Raw genomic sequence first — 20329 nt, 5'->3', positions numbered from 1 at the left:
TTCATTCATATTGCTTTAATGTTCATACATATATTCTACTATGCAAATTACTTTTCCAAATTATGAATCAGTCCATATGCATCATGCAAAATGTTCAAATCTCTATTATTTCCACTAAGATGCTTATTCTACTTTAGAATCTTTCTGCGTGTTTACATTAATATGAATAAGGTAAATAGTATTTCTACAAGCCTCATATTTAAAAAATATATTTCTTTGGGGATGTTATGTAACATGAAATAATTATATATCAATGTAGTACTTTTTCAGTTATTTTTATGTAACATTGAGATAAGGTTTTTGCACAAAAGACTGGTTTTATTGAAATAAATTTTACATGAGTTATGGACAGTCAATTTATGCGAAAGCCCTCATTTCCCCCCTTTTCAGATATATTTTCCATTTGGCTGTATGTAACATATACTGTAGCATGAAATAAAATTCCAAAATCATTCATGTAGTACAACTAATAAATCTGCATTATATTTGTAAAGTGTTATAAAGAAAAATACAATTGTTTGAGGTTCAGTTAAAGTGATTTCTCATTTTCCTACTCTTTCCATCTCTTAACCTACTTCTCAGAGTTTGTCTTTAAGTTGAAGCAGTACTCTACTGAAGCGTTACTATGTGGCTTTAGACTGTTCTGCCTGCTTTATGTCTGTTGAGGATAAAATATTTAGAGTTATGATTAAACCTATTAAGACAAAATATTGGGTGTCAGTATTAACCCCTCTGGGGGTAGACTGGTTCTTCAGATAAGAAAATGAAAATCACTCTTCATTTCTAGCCCAGATTAACTTCTGAAAAACCCAAATGGCTCGACCCTGTTGTACAATATGGTAGCTACATTTGGCTATTTAAATTTAAATGTAATTAAAAATTTAGTTCTTCAGTCACACCAGACACTGTTCAAGAGCTCAAGAAGCACATGCATCTGGTGGTTACTAAATTAGACAGCACAGATGCAGAACATTTCCTTCACTGCATAAAGTTCTACTGGACAGCACTGGGCTAGACCATATAGGAGTTGATTCATATATAAATATATGTGAAGATATGCATTTTTTCCATCTTAGTCACAAAAGCTACTTGTTTAAACTTAGCTTCAACACATTCACAATCCTGTTTATTTTAGCCCAAGATAATAGAATAAAAATAGATATTTGTACAATTTCTCCAAATCCTACAATGTGATATCAAAGTTCAAAGCCCTGTAATGAATACCTTCTTTGCCAATGTAAACCCAGTCTCCTGAGCTCCCTCTGGACCGCAGCGTCTTGGCCACAGGCAGAGCTCTCCTGTGGTACCTGCAGGGAAGCCTTGCTAGGGACTCCTCATCAGTGTGGACTAGTCATTCCCACTACTTATATGGCCACCTTGGAGGACAGGTCCCTGGAGGCAAGGCCTCTGCTCTGTGCTCTGGCAGGCGCCCCAGGACCCCCAAGGGGCCCACTCAAGGCAGGCTGACCACCCATGCAGGCCACGCAAGGCTTCCCAGGACCAGCCAGGCCCACTCAAGGCAGGCTGACCATCCATGCAGGCCACGCAAGGCTTCCCAGGACCAGCCAGGCCCACACTTACTCCACTAGGGCCACCAGCACACCATCTAAGCCCCATGCCTGGACAGACAATCCAGCCCTTCTTTCTGCCTTCAAGGTCCAGATTATACCTAAAGTCTTTCCTAAAAGCCTACACTTGTAAAATATAACTTAAAACATGAAAATAGCCATTTGTATAAACCCAAGGAAAACTGTCCTCAGTAAAAGAAATAATGCATTAAAACTCTTTCAAAATAACAAAATAAAATAAAGTCTCATCTGACTAGTCCAGTATAAATATTCTTCTCACCATCCCTTTATCTTCAGATTCCTGAAAACAATGCAATCAACTTCAAAATTTGGTCTTTACGTGATAATTTTTAAAAAATAACACATTTTCTAAAATATTAAATGTGCATTATTCGGAAACAAGTGTATGCAAATGAACCTTTAAATATCAATATATAAACCCATTTATCAATTCTCCAGTCCACAGAGAGAGGTACTCACATATTTGAAATTTGAAAATCATCTTTCCTAACAACTATGACCGTGGTTTCTAGACTTTGTCTTTAAGCACAAGCCATTATTCCTCTATGACATGACCCACAACAGGAAGATTTACAGGTCCACAGGTCAGGAAAATTCTGTAGTCTTCTGATGGATGGCATCAAAGCTGAAGGCTGAAAGATACTTTAGTGGTGTAGCTGGGAACAGATTCTGTAACAAAAAGAAAATATATACTCAACCATTCCCCATTTTATTATGAAGTGTAACTATGTCAAAACACAAATTATTGCCACTTCATACTTCAAGTATAGAGATAAATGCATTTATTACCACTAAGTCAACCACTGCAAATGTATAGTCTGGCGTTAGAGATATTTAGATCTAAGAAGAATACATTATTATTAACTCTCATTCTTTTGCAATCTTCCCAACCAACTCACACAGCTACATCAACATCTTGGAAACTGTATGATCCTAAAATAATAAAAGTTGACAAAACAGAAATAGATGGCCAAGGATTTGGGACTGGGGTGCCAGGTGGAAGGGAATACAGTTTACAAGAGAAGTTTGGGCTATTCCTAAATGAAGCACCATCTTATTAGTAACCCTTTTATCATTCTTACTCTTCCCACTGGTTACTCCCCACTCTCTCTCTCTCTCTCTTCACAGCCAATTTTTGTCAAAGGATGGTCTATACCAATGGTTCTCAAGGTGTGTTTCTCAGACACAAGGCATCAGTATCACCTGGGAACTTGTTAGAAATGTACTTTCTCAGGCCCCACCCCAGACCTGATGACTCAAAAACTCTGAGAGTGGGGCCTGCAGCTGATGCTTATGTTCACTGAAGTGTGAGAACCAGCGAGGGGCTTCACTTCCTCATCATTCTTGAATCACATCAGGTTGGACGTCCATGTAGACTCACTAAATCTACTTTTGTTCCTTAGAGTGATGAACTCTCTAAACTCAGAAGTTAGTCTTATGGGGAAGGAGGAAAAAGAGAGAAGACAACATGATGAAGAAAAAAGAAACAAACTTAAAAAAATTCAAAGCATATGTCCAGCATAGGTTGAACTATTAGGAAATCACCGTTTTCGTCGGTCAAAACCAGCTGAATATTGGCAATATCATTTAGTTCAACCTACTATGAGTGTGTGAAGGGTAGAATTATGATAATTATTTAGAAATAAATGAATGGAATCAAAATCTATCATCACTAAAGTTAACTTTGAAAATCAAATTATTTTATTGCTGGCCACATAGATCGAAAGATTAACACTTATTTTCTCTAATTTGTTCTTGCATTTTTACATAATAGCACTATAATACAATTATGAAGAAATGAATAAAATACAAGGTTTTTCACAAGAGGAAAGTTATATGACCCAAAGATAAATTTTGATAAATAAATGGTTCTGTTATTTCAGTTTCATGTTTAACATAAATTTCTAATTTATTTCATAATATTTCAGCATTCAAGATTAGGGATGGACAAACAGATTAGAGGTAACTGTATAGAAATTTTCTTAATCTAATTGAAAAACTTTTAATTTGCCAATAAATGGTATTTTTCATTAATGTCATGAGACAGCTGAGTATCTGAATGTGACTCATCATCTTCGGACACCTACTAAGGAGGGAGGAATAAGCTCACATGCATGTTTTCTGAGCGTGACTGATGGAACCTGCCCCCAGGTGCTTGTCTTCAAAGTTTTGCGGGCCAGGGCTACCTCCTCCCTAAACCCACAGGCGTGACATCTTTCTTTCAGGTCTGCACCCAGCTTATCAGAAAAAGAGACCTGAAAAATTAAGGGGTAACTTGCAGGCATCCACACCCAGAAAAGAGGTGGGGATTAGAAGAACAAAGGCTGATTTATGCCTTTTCCTGTGTCTAGATGTGACAGAAGGAAGGGGTTCTAAGGCTTCTGAAACACTTCAGAAATGGCCACTGGGGAAAACACTTCTGCCCTTTCCTGAGGTACTGTGACCGCCCTGTTTCTCTGTATCTTCACCACCCTATGGGAAACCAAAACTAAATGCATCTACTTACTAATCTGCCATCTTGTTTTTTCCTTTTGTGATTTTTACATAGGTGTACCTTGATTTATACGAGATGACTTTTTTTTTTTTTAATTATTATTAATTAATTAATTTATTTATTTTTGGCTGTGTTGGGCCGTCGTTTCTGTGCGAGGGCTTCCTCTAGTTGCGGCAAGCGGGGGCCACTCTTCATCGCGGTGCACGGGCCTTTCACTGTCGTGGCCTCTCTTATTGCGGGGTAAAGGCTCCAGACGCGCAGGCTCAGTAGTTGTGGCTCACGGGCCTAGTTGCTCCGCGGCACGTGGGATCTTCCCAGACCAGGGCTCGAACCCGTGTCCCCTGCATTGGCAGGCAGATTCTCAACCACTGCGCCACCAGGGAAGCCCGAGATGACTTTTTTTAAAGTTGAATTTAAATGGGTTTTGACACGGAATCTTTTCCCATTAACTAGAATACTGTTTTATTAATATCATGTCATTGAAAAGCCGTGTAAAGTTAGTAACACAATCTTCACATTTTAAGTGCTTGTTTCCCAGCCTCTCTGTCACATGGTTGTAGATGTATTAAGCATGCTAATGCACTAGGAAATTTTCATTATTTAAGGAAAGGCAATGTATCTTTTTTTTTTTTGGTAAGTAGAAAGATAATTTACAAATTATTTTTATTTATTGGTTATTGCCCCTAACCAATTAACTTTTTGTCAGTTTGACTTACGGCAATAAATGTGTTGCATGAGTGAATGGAATACTATACACTCATTTTAAATAATTTTGAATATAAGTAACCTACCTCTTTCTTTAAGATCTTCAATATAGGCTTTGATAAACTCTTTATCAAAATGTTGGCGATCTTGTTCACTTTGCATCGTTTCCTTACCATCTTGACACTGGGTATTCTCAATAGGATTGTCCATAAGACTTACAAATCTATTCAAGAGAGTATGGAAAATATCACATTTTCACCTATGTATTTGTATTGTGCAAACATCCTCTCAGAAGAAGTCAACCTTTGTGGCATTAAATCCTAGGTTCTCACTTCTTCTTAGAAGCCACAGCTAACCCCATAATATGTGTCACCGGTGGAGTTCTACTGTGCAATAATCCAACAGGATTGTGGAGTCAGTTTACAGCAGAGGCTGTACAGAGGCTTGATGGGGAAATGACAGTTACTTAGCCACAGACAGAGGACGGCGGGCAGGAAGCCATGAGGTGAACAATGACATTTATTTTCCCTGTCATATATGATGTCTTACTATGCTTGTTTGATATTACTCCCAATTAGTGACATCAAACTCTAAAATGATGTGGCTCCATTGAAAAGGACTCATAAAATCCCCACCAAGGAGGTATTTAAAAGATGGACGACTGCAACAAACAAGGAAGCTAAAGGAGACATTCCAAAATGGCATTTGATCTAATTTCTTCACAAGTTCGAAAGATTCAACAGCCACTGACCCATCCAGGCCAGCGGTGATGGGAGTGCTGAGTATCCGACCAGGGAGCCCTGGTGCCTTCAACCAGCAGGTAGCATTTGTCCAGAAATCCTCTGAGCTCTACCTCCCCATGCCATTGGCCAAAAACTTCAAAATCCTGTAAGAAGGCACCAGAACCTCTTGTTCTCAGAGTACGAGGACCATCTGGTCTGGTTCCTGACACGGGCACCCAGGCTCCAGGTGCTTCTTGCTCTTCCCTTGTGTCTGAATGGGTCTCTACTGGGCTCTCGGTCTACTCACTTTAAAGGTGTGGATGAGTCACAAAGGGCTGTCGGGAGCTCCACCAAGTGGTCCCCGCTGACGACTAACAAGGTGAGCTTCTTTAAGTTAAGCAAGGCAAAGGGAAGATAGGTCAGCTTGTTCTTATACAGGAGCAAGGTCTGCAGTTCTCGTAGCCTAAGAAGATGTAAAAGGGATTAGAACACAAGGACTTAGTCTCATAGCAAGAAAACCAAAGTGAATTATAAATAAATTCTAGTAGGAAATCCCTAGTGAGTTCACTTTTTTTAAGTGACTCATAAGAATAAACTGACTTTACAATTTAAATAAATAAAGTCATGCCAGGTGACATGATTTGCGTTTCTTTTTTAAGTGTTTACTGACTTAATTGACAGTTGAAGGCAGAGATATAGCAGCAGGATAAGCAAATTACACAATATACAGTAGATCAAGATGGAATTTAAAAAATCAATATATTCAAGTGTCTACTGCATTCCCAAGGGTTAACAGGTCATGGGAAAGAAATCATATTAGAGTTGGAGTGAGAATAAACAAATTTTGGCAACATATTTCCTTTCGTATGTCTTGAAAACACAGTTACTCTTCTCTCCTCATATTTTAACTTTAAAACAGGAATAAACCTGCAGAGTGAAAAGGAAATGAGAAAAATATGCTCCAAATATGTTTTACTCTGTTTTCCATTTTGCTCTAACTCAGTGCCTCCCTCTCTAGTTTTTTCTTTCATTCATTTGCAAAATTTTGACTGATCCCACAAAATATTTCACAAAGTTCCCCTTGTGTTTCAAACTAAAACAATTTCCACTTAGCCTCATAAACCGGGAAGCACCCATACACATCATATGTACCAGGAGTAAAGAAAGGTCATGTGAGACGGCATTCAGGACCAAACCATTTTCGGTTCCTATGTCCCAATAGCTTACTTACGCTACTTTATAACGAAGACTGTGGATTCCAGGAGGCCAGAGAGTTTGTTTCATTTACCACCTTGAACCCAGCCCACTCTCTGGGCCTGCCTAGTAATATTGGTAGAATGAATGAATGAAGGAATCTTACATGATTTAGTATAATAGTTACTTTTTAAACAAGAAATAGTTGTAAGGATATAATTTGAAGACATTACTAAGCACATCAATCAAAGCAGTAAATGAAACTTATAAAAATTATCCTGATATCCCAAATAGAATAATATGTTTTGATTCCGTACATAATAAATTTACTTTTCTACTTCTGGGGAGGAAAGGAAAGTTAATGGTTCCATTCTATTGAGAACTAAAGTAAATTAAAGATGTGTTCAAACTATATATATACATATATATATATATATATATATATGCACATACGTATACACACACACATATACATGTGTGCGTGTGTGTGTGTGTGTATATATATATATATATATATATATATATATATATATATATATGTATATACAGTTGACCCTTGAACAACACAGGTCTGAACTGTGCGGGTCCACTCATATGCAGATATGTTTCAGTAGTAAACATTACAGTACTGCATGGGTCCATGGTTGGTTGAATTCACAGATGCAGAGGAACCCCAAGTACGGAGGCTGACTAGAAATTACATGCAGGTTAACCACCTCGTTGTTCAAGGGTCAACTGTACATGTATATGTATGGTGCAGACTGGGAATTGTCTTATTCTATAAAGAATCAAACTGATTTCCTGGAAACAAGAAACTCTGGAAAATCAGTTGATCTCAGAGAACATTCTCGTGTTATGCATGTTTAAAATGTTAGTGACTAATTCATATACCTCACCTTCAGAATGCAAGTAGCTACCTGTCTATGTCTTGTGGCAGGTCATTCAGGTTATTGTTGCTGATATCCAACCACTGCAAATTAGACATCCGCAGGACACAGATCGGGACACTGGAAAACTTGTTTGCTGAGATATCTATGAATGAAACTTGCTTCAAATTACTTAACTAGGAAGGAATAACAAAATATTCTAATTACTTTTTAAGAGTGGGAATTAAGTTCAACTAATAATTTTGAGATTGATGTCTCTTCCCAAAGGCATTTCTATGAACATATACAAACCAGATCAATATAGTATGTATGTTGAGCATCTACTAGGTGTCATTCACTGTGCTACACGCTGGGGGTGCTAGGATGAAAAGCACACAGTGGCTGCCCTTGAGGAGTTTATACTTTCATAAACAAGCAATGAAATTTTATGTAGTAAGAACTAGTGTGAAGTTTCCAATTTGCAATGTTCAGTAACACAAAGAAAGAAGTGGTTAATCTGCCCAGCATCACAGTGAGGTGAGGGTCAGGGGTCAGGAAAGATTTCACAGAGAATGGAGTACTTGAATTGGGTCCTGAGGTTCCCTGACAGATGGAAATGTAGGGGAGGAAACTCCAGCTGGGGAACAGCATGTGCAAAGTCAGAGAAGACAGAAAGTGCAAGCCTCAAAGAGTAGGATGACCTGGGGAAGACTGTCTTAATGGGTTTTGGCAAATCTTCAGAAGACTCACATGTGAACCGGTAAAGTGATGTGGCAAATGATCAGAAATCTCCCCTGTTACTCTGAAGGGCGTGCCCAACAGGACTTACTCACGGAGTGGACATGGGGCATGGGAGCAAGAGAGGTCAAAGGTGAGTTGGCTTGCTTCCAGCCTGCGCATCTGAGAGAGGACTGGGCCTCTCTCTCAGATGGGGAGGACTGGGGAACGAGCAGCTTGTGTGGGGAATCCTGAGCCCTGGCTGTGCACCCTCACCGGGACCACTGCCCAGCATTTCCTGGGTGACATGGGTGCTAAGAGCGGAAGTGGCCTCTTCCTCCCACCCGGAAGTTTTCAGGAAGGGAGAAGAATACGCCTTCTAGGACTAGATAGAATCAGTGGCCACGGCCTTGTCAGAGCCTCACCAGCGATACTATTTTTAGCCTATTCACTACCAGCAGAATTTGTGAGATCCCTCTCTCTCTCTTCAAGCACAAGAACCTTGTTGAGTTTTATCTGGCAATAAAAACTGTTCACTTTCATATGTTCTGTTTTATCAGAAAAATAATTTAAAATCATTTCCCCAATGAATACAGACAAAAAGAAACTAATGGATACTTTTAAATTAATGGACTTCTCAAATCCTATCTGTAGAACTGCTTTAGTTATCTATAAGTTTTGTTACAAGTAATATACATTTTTAAATTTTATCCCCTTTATTTATTTCCAACTGTTTTCAATTTATTCCTCCATTATGGATAAATAAATCGGGATCTGCATTACAGACGACAGGCATCATATATTAAATAGGCATTAAATAAAAATATATTGCATGAAAATAGGATTTTTTGCCTAGTTTTCCTTTGATAGCTTTTTTGAACTTAAATTCAGGTTGTGGCCGAGTGTAAGAACATTTTTAAAGACTTGATAATAGCTGGTTTAGGGTGATTAAAATGTCTGGAAAAGTGATATAAATAAAAATGAATTTCATCTTTTAAAATTCTTCCCCATGTTACAGACCATTCCATGTCATAAACCAAATAAAAGTAAATCATAGTACAAACATGTTTCTTTCTTACTTCAAAGGGGAGCTCAGTTAATTCTAGATTTCCAAAACAATCCAGTTTCTCTAGATTTTCACAGTCTCCCAGTTCTGGAGGAATGCTCTTCAGACGGTTGAAACGTACATTGAGTTCCTTCAGGTTCTTCAAACGACCTGTCATCAGAAAAAGAAAACATGCATGGTGTAGGTCCATTAAGGTCTTTTAAGGACAAAAAGCAAAACGAAGATGTAAAACATTTGTATAAATGATGGTGGGAAAGGCATTAAACATAATTCTGTGTTTGTTTTTTAAGCACTCTGATTGAATGTCTGCTCATCTTTTATCCTGAGCATTTTGGTCCTTGATCAGAGCATTTTTTGCTTATTCTTTATCTGTTTAACCCTTTGTGAAACTACAGGCTAGGTGAGTGGGGGGGATTTGTTCCCTATGTAGACTGGGTCAGGGCCCAGCACCCACAGAGCGCAAACCCCTTTGAAATCACATGATGAATGAAGTAACAGGCAATGGCTTTGAAATGGTCCAGTTCCTAGGAAGCACAGTGACCAGCTATGGCCTATCGGTGGACTCTAATGGGAAGTGAGCTAGGTACTGAAATACACACAAAGCTCTATGTACGTGCTAAATGACTCAAACAAGGAGTCATTGTTTATAGGCTGCATGTAATTCATTTATCTTTGGCTTCAGATTTGCATTTACTAATTATGACGTATCATGCTTCCTAAAGAATATGCTTTAAAAAAGCCTAAGTCCATTTCACAGGCAGGAAGTGAACACACTAAGAATATCAGGCAATAACTGGATTGATGGAGAAACATTGAATCCCAATTCTGTCTTGATTGAATAAATACATGACCAATTCCAAACCAGAAACTAGCACAAGAGTAATAGTTAATATTTCAAAAATCATGTCATGTGTGTTCTAAGGCATTGAATACCTTAACATTCTTAACCTAATTTTAAAAATTAGAAAACCAAAATTATTGTTTCCCTTTGCAGAGCAGGCACTCAAAATACAAATTTCCTGCCATTTTATAAATGAGAAAGGGAAACATACAAAGACAGTATGTTGGAGGCAGGGCCACTTCTGAGTCAACTTTGGTGGTCTCACTGTTAGAAGATAATGGTGATGCTGTAGAAATCAGTGGCCCCTCTAACTTACCCACCTGGTATACACTGCAACCTTACAGTCAGCTATTGGTGTCAAAATAGCAGGATGGATATGGGGGCTAATAAAAAATAAGGAAAGACTGCTTTTCTGGGGAGGACTGGAGAGCATGTGATCAGACTAGTGATCGCCACAGCCCCAGCTTCTGTAAGACAGTGTATTGTACAATCCTTCTTTAAATAAGGAAAGTAGAAGATTGGCATAGATGGTGTGAATGTTCTAAGCTGTCTAGTTTCCAGACACGGGAGAGTAAACTTATCTATGAAAGAGTTTCCTGATCTGGTTGATGGAGGCATTTGCATTAGGGACACATTTATACCAACTGTACATGCATTTGTTTATCATGAGGGGATGCAAAGAGAAGGTGAGGTAACTGGAGAGAAAGCTGTATATGAGCTCCTTCTAGCTAGCTCAAAGAAAAAGCAACTTTCCTAGCTCAAAGGAAAAGCAATAGCTTTAGAAAGTCTGTCTCAAATATAACATTTTAATAATGTATAGACACTAAGAAATTATATATGTTTGCATTCAAATTGTTGTTCTCCATGCCACTTATTTCCACAATGCCTGATCTCATTATAGAAACACTACTTTTTCTTTCTCAACATCCTGGTAAGAACTTGGCATTATTCATCTGAGATGGGCTCAGTTGTCTCCATCAGACATGGTGAACAGCATTATCTTCAAGCACCATGAGCTTGAGGTTCTGGAAAAAACAGTTTTTCGGTGTGACAAGGGTCCCACGTCACAAAAACTAAAATCAAACTTTTAAGGCACTGCTGTGGTCTGAGAACTCGTATGTTGAAATCCTAATGCCCAAAGGTGATGTTGTTAGTAGGTGGGGTCTCTGGGAGGTAATCAGGTTTGGATAAAGTCATGAGGGTGGAGTCCCCACGATGGGATTCATGCTCTTGTAGAAAGATCCCACAGAGCTCCCTGGCCCCTTCCACCATGTGAGGATTCACCGAGAAGTCTGCAACCCAGAAAAAGGCCCTCAGCCCACCATGCTGGCACCCTGATCTCGGACTCCAGAACTGCGAGCAATAAATTTATTTTGTTTATGAACCACCCAGTCTGTGGTATTTTTTTTATAGCAGACTGATCAGACTAAGACAGGTGTCATATAGCTCCAGCACGTTATATTTCTAAATAGCTAATGAGTCCATCCCTTCCTAGAATGTTCCAGGATCTTTTCCAACTGAAATGAAATCTCCCTACTTATAGCCCATTCTCCCAGGGCCCTCAGACCTAATTTCCAGTGAGGGGAATATAACCCAACTGAGGCACAATTTGTTGTCCAGAGGCTTCTTGTTTCTAGAGCCCAAGGAATACCTTAAGGAATTTACATACTTTAAGTTATTTGAGTAAACATTATTAAATGATTTCAATAATTAGCTATTTTAAACCCATTTAATGATACTTTGTCAGGAGTTCCACAAAGGAGTTAAGAGGACCACCCACTGCCATGCTTGATTCCTTGATGTCAAATGTCAGAAATAATTGTCCTGATAATGAGAAAAAGAACACCCCATTTGGTGACCACTTTCCCCGCACCCCCTCTGCTCAGCCAATGCTCAGTAGTTCTCTAAGACAGCACTGTAAGAGATCCAACTCTACCTCCTTTACAAAATACAGCCATTCAACAGAAAAGAGCTCAAAACTCTTCATTCCCATGGTCCTCTTTCTTGACTATCTCATCCTGTAGCTGAGTTTTTTTTTAAAGTATTTGCCCAAGTTACTCAAAGTCAGACTAGAATCATACCTTCAGAATCTCAGACCTAGTATCCAATTACTTAGTTTAAATTTAAAATATTTGAAGAACAAGTTAAATAAATCATGCCATAATCATCACTTAGCCATCACTTAGGGAGAATGACGAAAGTTTGGATATTCTAATATTGAAAAATAACATTTATGTAAAGACAACAATAGAGTGGTGGTGGGATGAATTGGGAGATTGGGATTGACATATATACACTCATATGTATAAAATAGATAACTAATAAGAACCTGCTGTATAAATAAATAAATTAAGTAAAATTTTTTAAAAACTTAAGAAATAGACAATGATGATGATGATGATGATGGAGGTGGCTAACAAATGTTGTGGGTTTATCTGTTCTAAATGCTTTCTTTGTATTAACTATTTAATCCTTACAATAACCTTGTGAAGTAGGTACGATTATTATCCCCATTTTACAGATAGGGAGACTGAAAACCAGTGAGTGACCTGCCTAAGGTGACCTGCCAGTAAGTGAAAGACCCAGGCAGCCTGACCCTAGAGTCCACCCCCACCTTCATGGTATGATAAGGGGAAACAAGGCTTAGGCTGAAGAACATGCTGTAAGCCCTTGTATGTGAATATGTTTAGCGTGCATATATTTTAGCATATGTGTATATAAATATTTTTAACATGCATATATATTTTAACACATATTTATAAATAGATATGGCTACAATGTAGATATCTAGAAGAACATGGGTTGTGTGTACAATTTTGATACCCAGGAAACCGTTAACAGTCCTTACTGAGAGAGTTGACTTTACATTTTATTCCTTTCTAGAATGTTTAATTATTTTGCCCTGCTCATGACTGAGGTTTATGGGGATGATATGTCTCCAAGAAGACTTGAGTGTCTTAGAAGAATCATAAAAACTATATGCCCAGCACAACTATGTGCCTCACACACAAGACAAAGACAAACAGTGATGATGATCGCTGTGGACTTCACTTACGGTAAAGCAAGTGGACAACAAAATGATTGAAAATAATAGAACCTTGATCAAATTAATACAATAAGCTAAACTAAACTTATCAATGGACTAATATGTGGAAACAATATACTGTTATATTATGTTTACAATAAATATATTATTGCATGTTTATTTCTAAAACTAATATGTGGGAACAATATACTGTGTCTCATGTTTACAATAAATATATTATTGCATGTTTGCATTTCTAAAACTAAAAGGAAGAAAAAACAAAAAGTTTCTAAACACAGCACTGTTCACTCATGAGACTTGTTTCTGAGAAACTGGCAGATGTCAGTACTGCTGAGTTACATAGGTGAGACCCTGGCATCAACATCCAGAGGGGACGCCACGAACCAGCAGCTCTGGGAACACCCAAAATAGCCCGGCCCAGCAACTTCCTGGGGCAGCAAGAGTTCTTAGTATTGCCTGCTTCCCAGACAAGGGGCCGGAAGGCTCCAGCTAAGCAACATACCAATTTCAGCTGGAAGACAGGAGATTTGGTTTTTTGGCAGATCCAGAATCCTCATGGCTTGAAACAGCTCGATATACTTAGGAATGATCTGAATCAGGGTATTGCTTATGTGCCATTCTTTCAGGTGCGTCTGCTCCTTCAAGGAATCTGGGAGCTCCTGGAATAGAATGGATCCCATCGATCAGAACTAGCTCCTCCGTATGTCGCAGTTCAGAGGCAGGGCACACAAAGCCAAGGAAAATGTGCATTTATTTCAAAAACAAGAGGTGAGAGAGCATGGGTGACAGCTTAACTGCCAGCTCTATAGCCATTCCAAAAAGAAAGCAAGATGCTGCCAATGTCATTAATTTCATACTAGCAGATTAGCCAAATTTCAAAAGGCCCATGAATTCATGATTCTATTAAAGTCAAATGCCGAGTGAATACTGACAGCCAGGCTCCCACCCAAAGCCACACGTGTATTATTTATTTACAACATATGGATTTAACATTTTCTAAAAATAAAATCTGGCCACGTCTTAGATTTTAAAATGTGTGCTGCATTTCCCTTCCTCTGTACTAACTGCTTTTTTTTTTTTTTCAGCAGACATCTTTTTTTTTATTGAAGTATAGTTAATCTACAATGTTGTGTTAGTTTCAGGTGTATGGCAAAGTGATTCAGTTATACATATATACACAAAAGAATATATATATATTCTTTTTCATATTCCTTTCCATTATAGCTTATTATAAGATATTTAATATAGTTCCCTGTGCTGTACAGTAGGACCTTGTTGTTTATCTATTTTATTTATAGTAGTTTGTATCCAGCAGACATCTTTTGAGCCATGTTATATCCAGGCAGACATCACGTTTGGCACTAGAGATACAAGAAGGAACCAGGCAGCTCTGAAACTAATCGCTTTTTAAAATATTTGATCAACACCCAACACTTGCTATGCCAAATTTCTAAATGTGTTTATGAGTCTTTAACAGGGAAGGAGCCCAGAAGGACAGTGTGGAGACCTGGATGGCGAGCCATGTTCTAGGGGCACCCCCCCCTGGGCCCTCACTTCTGAAGTGACAGAGAGGGACTCGGCCGTATCCAGGGCCTCCCCTGGATCTAGTGTTCTGGGATAAAATTGTAAAGGTGTTGAGAAGTGCTTAAGGCTTTAGAGGGGGCTATTTGTCCAGTTGAAGAAATTCAGTTCACAGGATTACGAGCCCCCACTGCACTGAGGTGTACTGAGCACTGAGGGACACGCATGTCCCCTGACCTCATGGAGCTGACCACAGCACATCATCAGCAAAGCAGGGCAGGAATGTACAGGGGAGAAGTCGGGTGGGGTGGAGGTAGCAATCAGAAGGTCCACAGTGACCCTTGCTTGGTACCTGGTGCTTATAATGGGCTTTATGATCATTGCTATTGGATATGTGGATTAAGCTTTTAACTTGCAAAAGTGCTTTCACCTTAAATATGCTTTCACGTAACAGTACCATAAGATAGGCAGAGTGGGCATGATTAAGGCCCACTTAAAAGAGGGACACTGAAACCCAAAGGCATTTAAATGGGTCACTTAGAGTAAGGACAGGCTACATAGTTTCAGGAACTAGTACAAAACGAAAATGCAGGCCCCTTCTAAAAATTAAGACTTTCAAGATGGTGACAGCAGAGCATTAAATCAAGCACAGGGCCCCTCCCAGCATAGGTCCCTGTGTGACTGCCCCCAGCACCTGGGCCTGGCAAACCCATCTCGGCACCTCCTGATCCTGATCTGAATGCAACCCACACCAGATCAGATGGTTTCCTCCTGCCGCTGAGACAAGATGACGAGCTGGGGCATCAGGGAGCTGACCCTAGGTAATAAAAACACTCTCTCTTTTGAAGCTTCAATTATCAAGTGTCTCATAAATAACTTCTCTCATATTCCTCTTCCAATAATGGCACACTTGGAAAGGTTATTATGCCTTCTAAAATTATATCCATAACTATTTTTAATAACATGGGAAAATCTTAAGATAGTGTGTTAAATAAAAATAAAAGGAACAGGGTAAAGATGGCAGATTGAACACAACACATACACTTTTGCTCCTCTCTAAAATTCCATGAAAGATGACAGTAAAGGAATTATTTTTTGAAGATATAAACCTTACAGAGGGCAAAGAGAAAGAGAAGGGAGGCAGCAGCAGGAAAATGTTGGTAGCTGGAAAACTGGAAGATGGTAACCCACCTCCCTTGATCTGCTCAGTCTTAGACCAGCAGCAGCAGGAACAATGAGACACAACCTGAACTTCTCACCAGAGGCCCCCGAGGCTCAGGAAGTGGAAGAGCTGGGCATGTCTGGAGGTGAGAGTGGAAGGCAGGGCTAAAAGAAGGAGGTCAAGTTCAAGGTCTAGGACCAGATCTCTGCCCCCGCCCATCATGTCACAGAACTACTGCCCCTGTAGAAGACTGAGGCTTATCCACTGGAGGGATTAAACAGAGTGTCTGGATTGGGGACCATCAGGTACATCTAGGGAGGGAGGCAGCAACCACAGGATGAGTGATGGATGCTGAGACTTCCCCACCCAGCCCTCCTCTCTGTCCAGAGCACTGTCTGCCGGGCCTCTCCCTGCCTGCAGGATGTGAGAGGATCCTCTCTGTGGGCACCCACCAGCTGCAGACAAATCATAAATATGCACTCCTGGGGCTGGGGGTGGGGGGAACGTGCTGGAGACATGGGGCTCTATAGCAACGCCCTCCAAAAACGAAGCCCTTACCTGACACACACTTGGAGCTTCCAGTTTCTCAGTGCTCCCGACACCCCGTGTCTCCAGACCTCCCAGAGAGCCCCAACATGCCAGACCAACACAAACACCCCAAAAGAAAAAGGAGACTCTGAAAGATGGAAACTTCCTCCAAAAAAAGCTATCAATCCCAAGATAAGTAAGAACAGCCCCCATGAAATGAAAACAGGACAAAATTTTTAAAGGAAAATTTAAGACTCATCCATAAAAGTAGAAATGTAAAGCCACATTACAGGACTCATTCATTCACAAAACAAACAGACAGCTCTTGGAAATTAAAAACTTGACAGTAGAAGTGAAATTTTCTATTGAAAAGTTGTTCAGTAAAATTAGAGAAATCTCCCTGAAAGAGCAGAGCCCAGGGCCTGGGGGCTTCCAGCTCACAAAGAATGCTTGACTCCCAACACCTCCATCCTAATCGGGTACCCAAGTCATAGGTCACAGCCCCACAGCCGCTCCAGGGAACCCCAGGGGAGCTCTCCCCACTCAGTTCCCGAGGCCCCAGAAGCTCCACCGCCCTGTCCACCTCTTGCTGACCTCCTGCAGGGGCCAGACCTGCTGCCTGGTGCGATGTTAGAGGCCAGAACTCCCTCGCTGCCGTGAGCACTCTAAGACAGCGAACATCCTTTAATGGAGCTTGTCACTCCTTAAGTAGAGGCAAGACTGAAACACAAATCTCTCTGGGGAAGGAAAACAGCAACTGAAATTCATACTAATGAACGCCTGAGGCCCCAGAGTCTTGCCTTCGGTGGGTACCCATGAGGATAGGGTACCAGCTCAGCGAACCGAATGCAGGGGACAAGAAGGCTGTAAGTAATGAAGCCAACATCCACATAGTTCACCCTGGGGTCTCCCTAGCCTGCTGACTCATAACCCTCTTCCTATCCCCCGAACCACACTAGGCACTCACTAAATGCCCTTTAAAGTGGTTTTCCAAAGGTGCTGTGAGCCGAAAGAACTTAACAGGTTCCCCAAGCGGGCTGGGATCGTGCTTGACCATGGCACACGAGAATGATTTACCAGTGGTATTTAATTAGAAATCCAGACAGGCCCTCCCTCTTACCCCAGAAAAGGCAGTATCCATGTATCCACTGATCTCAATGATGCGGATGCAGGAGAAAGACCACCAAAGAGGTTTCAGTCACAGTCTCTCCCAGTTTTATAGGGCTGTGTGGCTAACAAGACAGTGTCACAGAATATCCGCTCGTTTAATCCTCACAACAGCCCTCAGAGGGGGTCAAGGCAAGCATTAGCACCACTGAACAGAGAAGGGGATAAAATGTATACAAATGGAGCAAACAGCCTCAGGTCACACGGCCAATAAAGGGCCACCCAACTTATATGGTCTCCCAGTCCAGAGTCCTTTCAGCCACAAAATGGTGGGATAAAAAGAGATGGAGGGCAGGTCCCAGACAACTCTGTCTCACTGAACGGAAGATAGCCCGAGCTCATTTGTGCCGCCACTCAGCGCACACATACCATGTGCTGCTTCAACCAAGAAACATCAGAGCACAGGCAGCCCTGAGATGCCTCTCCAAGCCAGCAGCAACGTGGGGGAGTGGGAGCACGAAGCACCTGTACACACCTGAGGAAAGAAAGAGGGGACATCTTTGTCCTGGCCTCAGAAACTGAGAGGAAAACTGGCTAAAGGGTCTGCGAAATTCCTTCGCGGCTCTACACTCTGTGACAAGTCAGCAAAGTCACCGCCCACTCGCCCACTGAGGGGTGTTAGGCAAAGTCAAGCACTCAGAGCATTTAAAAAAAAAAAAAAAAAAAAAAAGGCAAGGAGTTATTTTTAATGGGCGGGGAGGGGTGGCGAGGAGGCGGCAGAATCAAGCGGGTTTTTTTTGTTTTTTTGTTTTTTGTTTTTTGGCTGCACCCCGCGGCTTGGCGGAATCTTAGCTCCCCAACCAGGGATTGAACCCGCGTCCTCGGCAATGCAAGCGCGGAGTCCCAACCCCTGGACGGCCAGGGAATTCCCAGAATCAAGCATTGTAAAGGCTGTGCCATCCTGAGGAGCCGCTGGGGTCCCAGTCCCTCGCAGCGTCGTCGGAAAGATCCAAGGGGATCCCGCTGCCCTTTTCAAGACTGCACAGTCTTTCACCGCGGAAAAGACGCGAGAACCCGGTTCAGAGCCGGCAATGGCGCCTCCGCATCCAGGGGAAAGCTCTCTAAAGACAACAGCAACGGCGCGCCCTGGGGCAGGGTCAACGGCCTGAGCTCAGCCTAGCAGCAGACGTCGGCCGCAGCGCTGCAAAGAGCCTCGGCGTGCTGTAGGGACCGAAACGCATGGACTCACCTTCCAGTGCTCCCCCGTAAGTTCAAACACAAACTCACTGCTCCGTTTGTCTCTCTCCTTGGAAACTGCACTCTGCTTTGCGAGGGAGTTCCTTTCAATCTTGTCCAGAAGCCTCACGCTGGTGTCTATGAAGCCATTCTTGCAGTACACAGCCTGGGGGATGCCCTTCCTTCTGCACTCGGCCACGAAGCTCCACTCCTCCTTTATCCTAAAACGGGCAGCAGAGGTCTCGGTTATCTCCTGGGGAATCGCCATCACCTGCCTGGAGAAGTCAGGCGGGCCACCTGGGCGCAAGCGCAGTCCGTCTCATCACCTGCAGTTTCCCAGCAGGAGACAAGCCCTCCCCTCCACTTCCGCCCCCTCTCCCGCCCCTCCTTTCTTGTTTCCTCTGCTGTGGTGGATATGGGGTGCGGGGGAATCTTAAACCCTCAGAGTTGTAAAGTATTAGCAAATCTGACTTTAAAAGTAGAGGAGGTGAGTTAACATGGCTAAAATTTCTACCAAAATTACCTATGCGTTTGATTAATTACAATATCCCTTGATATTATGAGGTGACACCCAAATTTTTTAAAAATGCAAGGCCACAGGAATCTGATGATCTTTCAGGAGCATATGGATAGAAATATACAGGCAGCCCCAGTTTACAAAATTCGACTTTAGAAGGTCATCCATCACCCACCTTGGGAAACTTCACTCCTGCAGATGAACCTGTTATTCATAAGCTCCAGTTCCAATCTGACACTGGAGCTGGCCCAGGACTCCTCAGCCTCCCCATCACTCCCAGCACCTTCTTGTTGCTACTTCTCTGACACATTATTTTATAGTTGTCTTATCCCCCCAGCTTGGTCATAAGCTCCATCATGATGGACCACGTCTTGCTGCCCTCCAGATGCTCACTCAGTCATCAGAACAGTGTTTTGCACCTGGGGGCCTTTCTCCATGTAGAGATTTGATATCTGCTTGGAGACTTTAACAGGTTAACATTCTATGTGGTACAAAAACAAGGTTCGTTGTGGTTTTCCTTCAAATCTATCACACAGAGACATTGTCTCAAAATAAGGTAGCCTGCCTTGGATAGGAACTTGGTGCATTCCACACTCAGGAAGGCATCTGGGCCCTACTCAGCCCAACTCAGGGACTTGGTGACAGGCAGGATCCCAGGCTTCTAAAAGAGGGCTCTTTTAGAAACAGGCTGCAGATGCTGCCCTGGTCTCTACAGGGCCTGAAGCAATACAAATGCTGAATAAAACAAAACAAAACAAAACAAAAAACCCTGTAGTAGAGGGTCAGTCCTAGTACGGAAACTCTCAGGTGGTACCTGAAGGAAAAGTGCACTAGAATCACAGTGGCTCTGTTGTCTCAGGAAAGCCCAGGAGCCAAGTGGTCAGGACAGGCAGGAACAGAGGAAAGAGTCTGGGGCAGAAACATCTTTGAGGACTGGGCATGTGGAAAGTCCTGGCCTGGACTAAGAGGCACTGTCAATTGTAAGAAGAAATGTAAGGCTGAAAAAAGCAAGAGACTG

At 41.4% G+C, this 20329-nt stretch overlaps 1 protein-coding gene across 1 annotated transcript in view; it reads right to left on the bottom strand.

Annotated features, from left to right (window-relative positions):
- Positions 1–307: 307 nt before the first annotated feature.
- LRRC2 (leucine rich repeat containing 2) overlaps positions 308–20329 on the bottom strand; it is a 35732-nt gene continuing 15710 nt past the window's right edge. Inside the window, exons 3-9 of the mRNA XM_068558934.1 lie at positions 18808–19015; positions 13743–13899; positions 9367–9503; positions 7622–7767; positions 5818–5973; positions 4875–5011; positions 308–2258 (exon numbers count right to left, since the gene is read on the bottom strand). Of these exons, the coding sequence (XP_068415035.1) occupies positions 2209–2258; positions 4875–5011; positions 5818–5973; positions 7622–7767; positions 9367–9503; positions 13743–13899; positions 18808–19015 (991 nt within the window). The 3' untranslated portion in view covers positions 308–2208. The remainder of the gene's footprint in view (positions 2259–4874; positions 5012–5817; positions 5974–7621; positions 7768–9366; positions 9504–13742; positions 13900–18807; positions 19016–20329) is intronic.

This window comes from Eschrichtius robustus, chromosome 12 (genome assembly GCF_028021215.1).
Source record: "Eschrichtius robustus isolate mEscRob2 chromosome 12, mEscRob2.pri, whole genome shotgun sequence".
Lineage (NCBI taxonomy): Eukaryota > Metazoa > Chordata > Mammalia > Artiodactyla > Eschrichtiidae > Eschrichtius > Eschrichtius robustus.
This window is presented reverse-complemented; position numbering and strand designations above follow the sequence as displayed.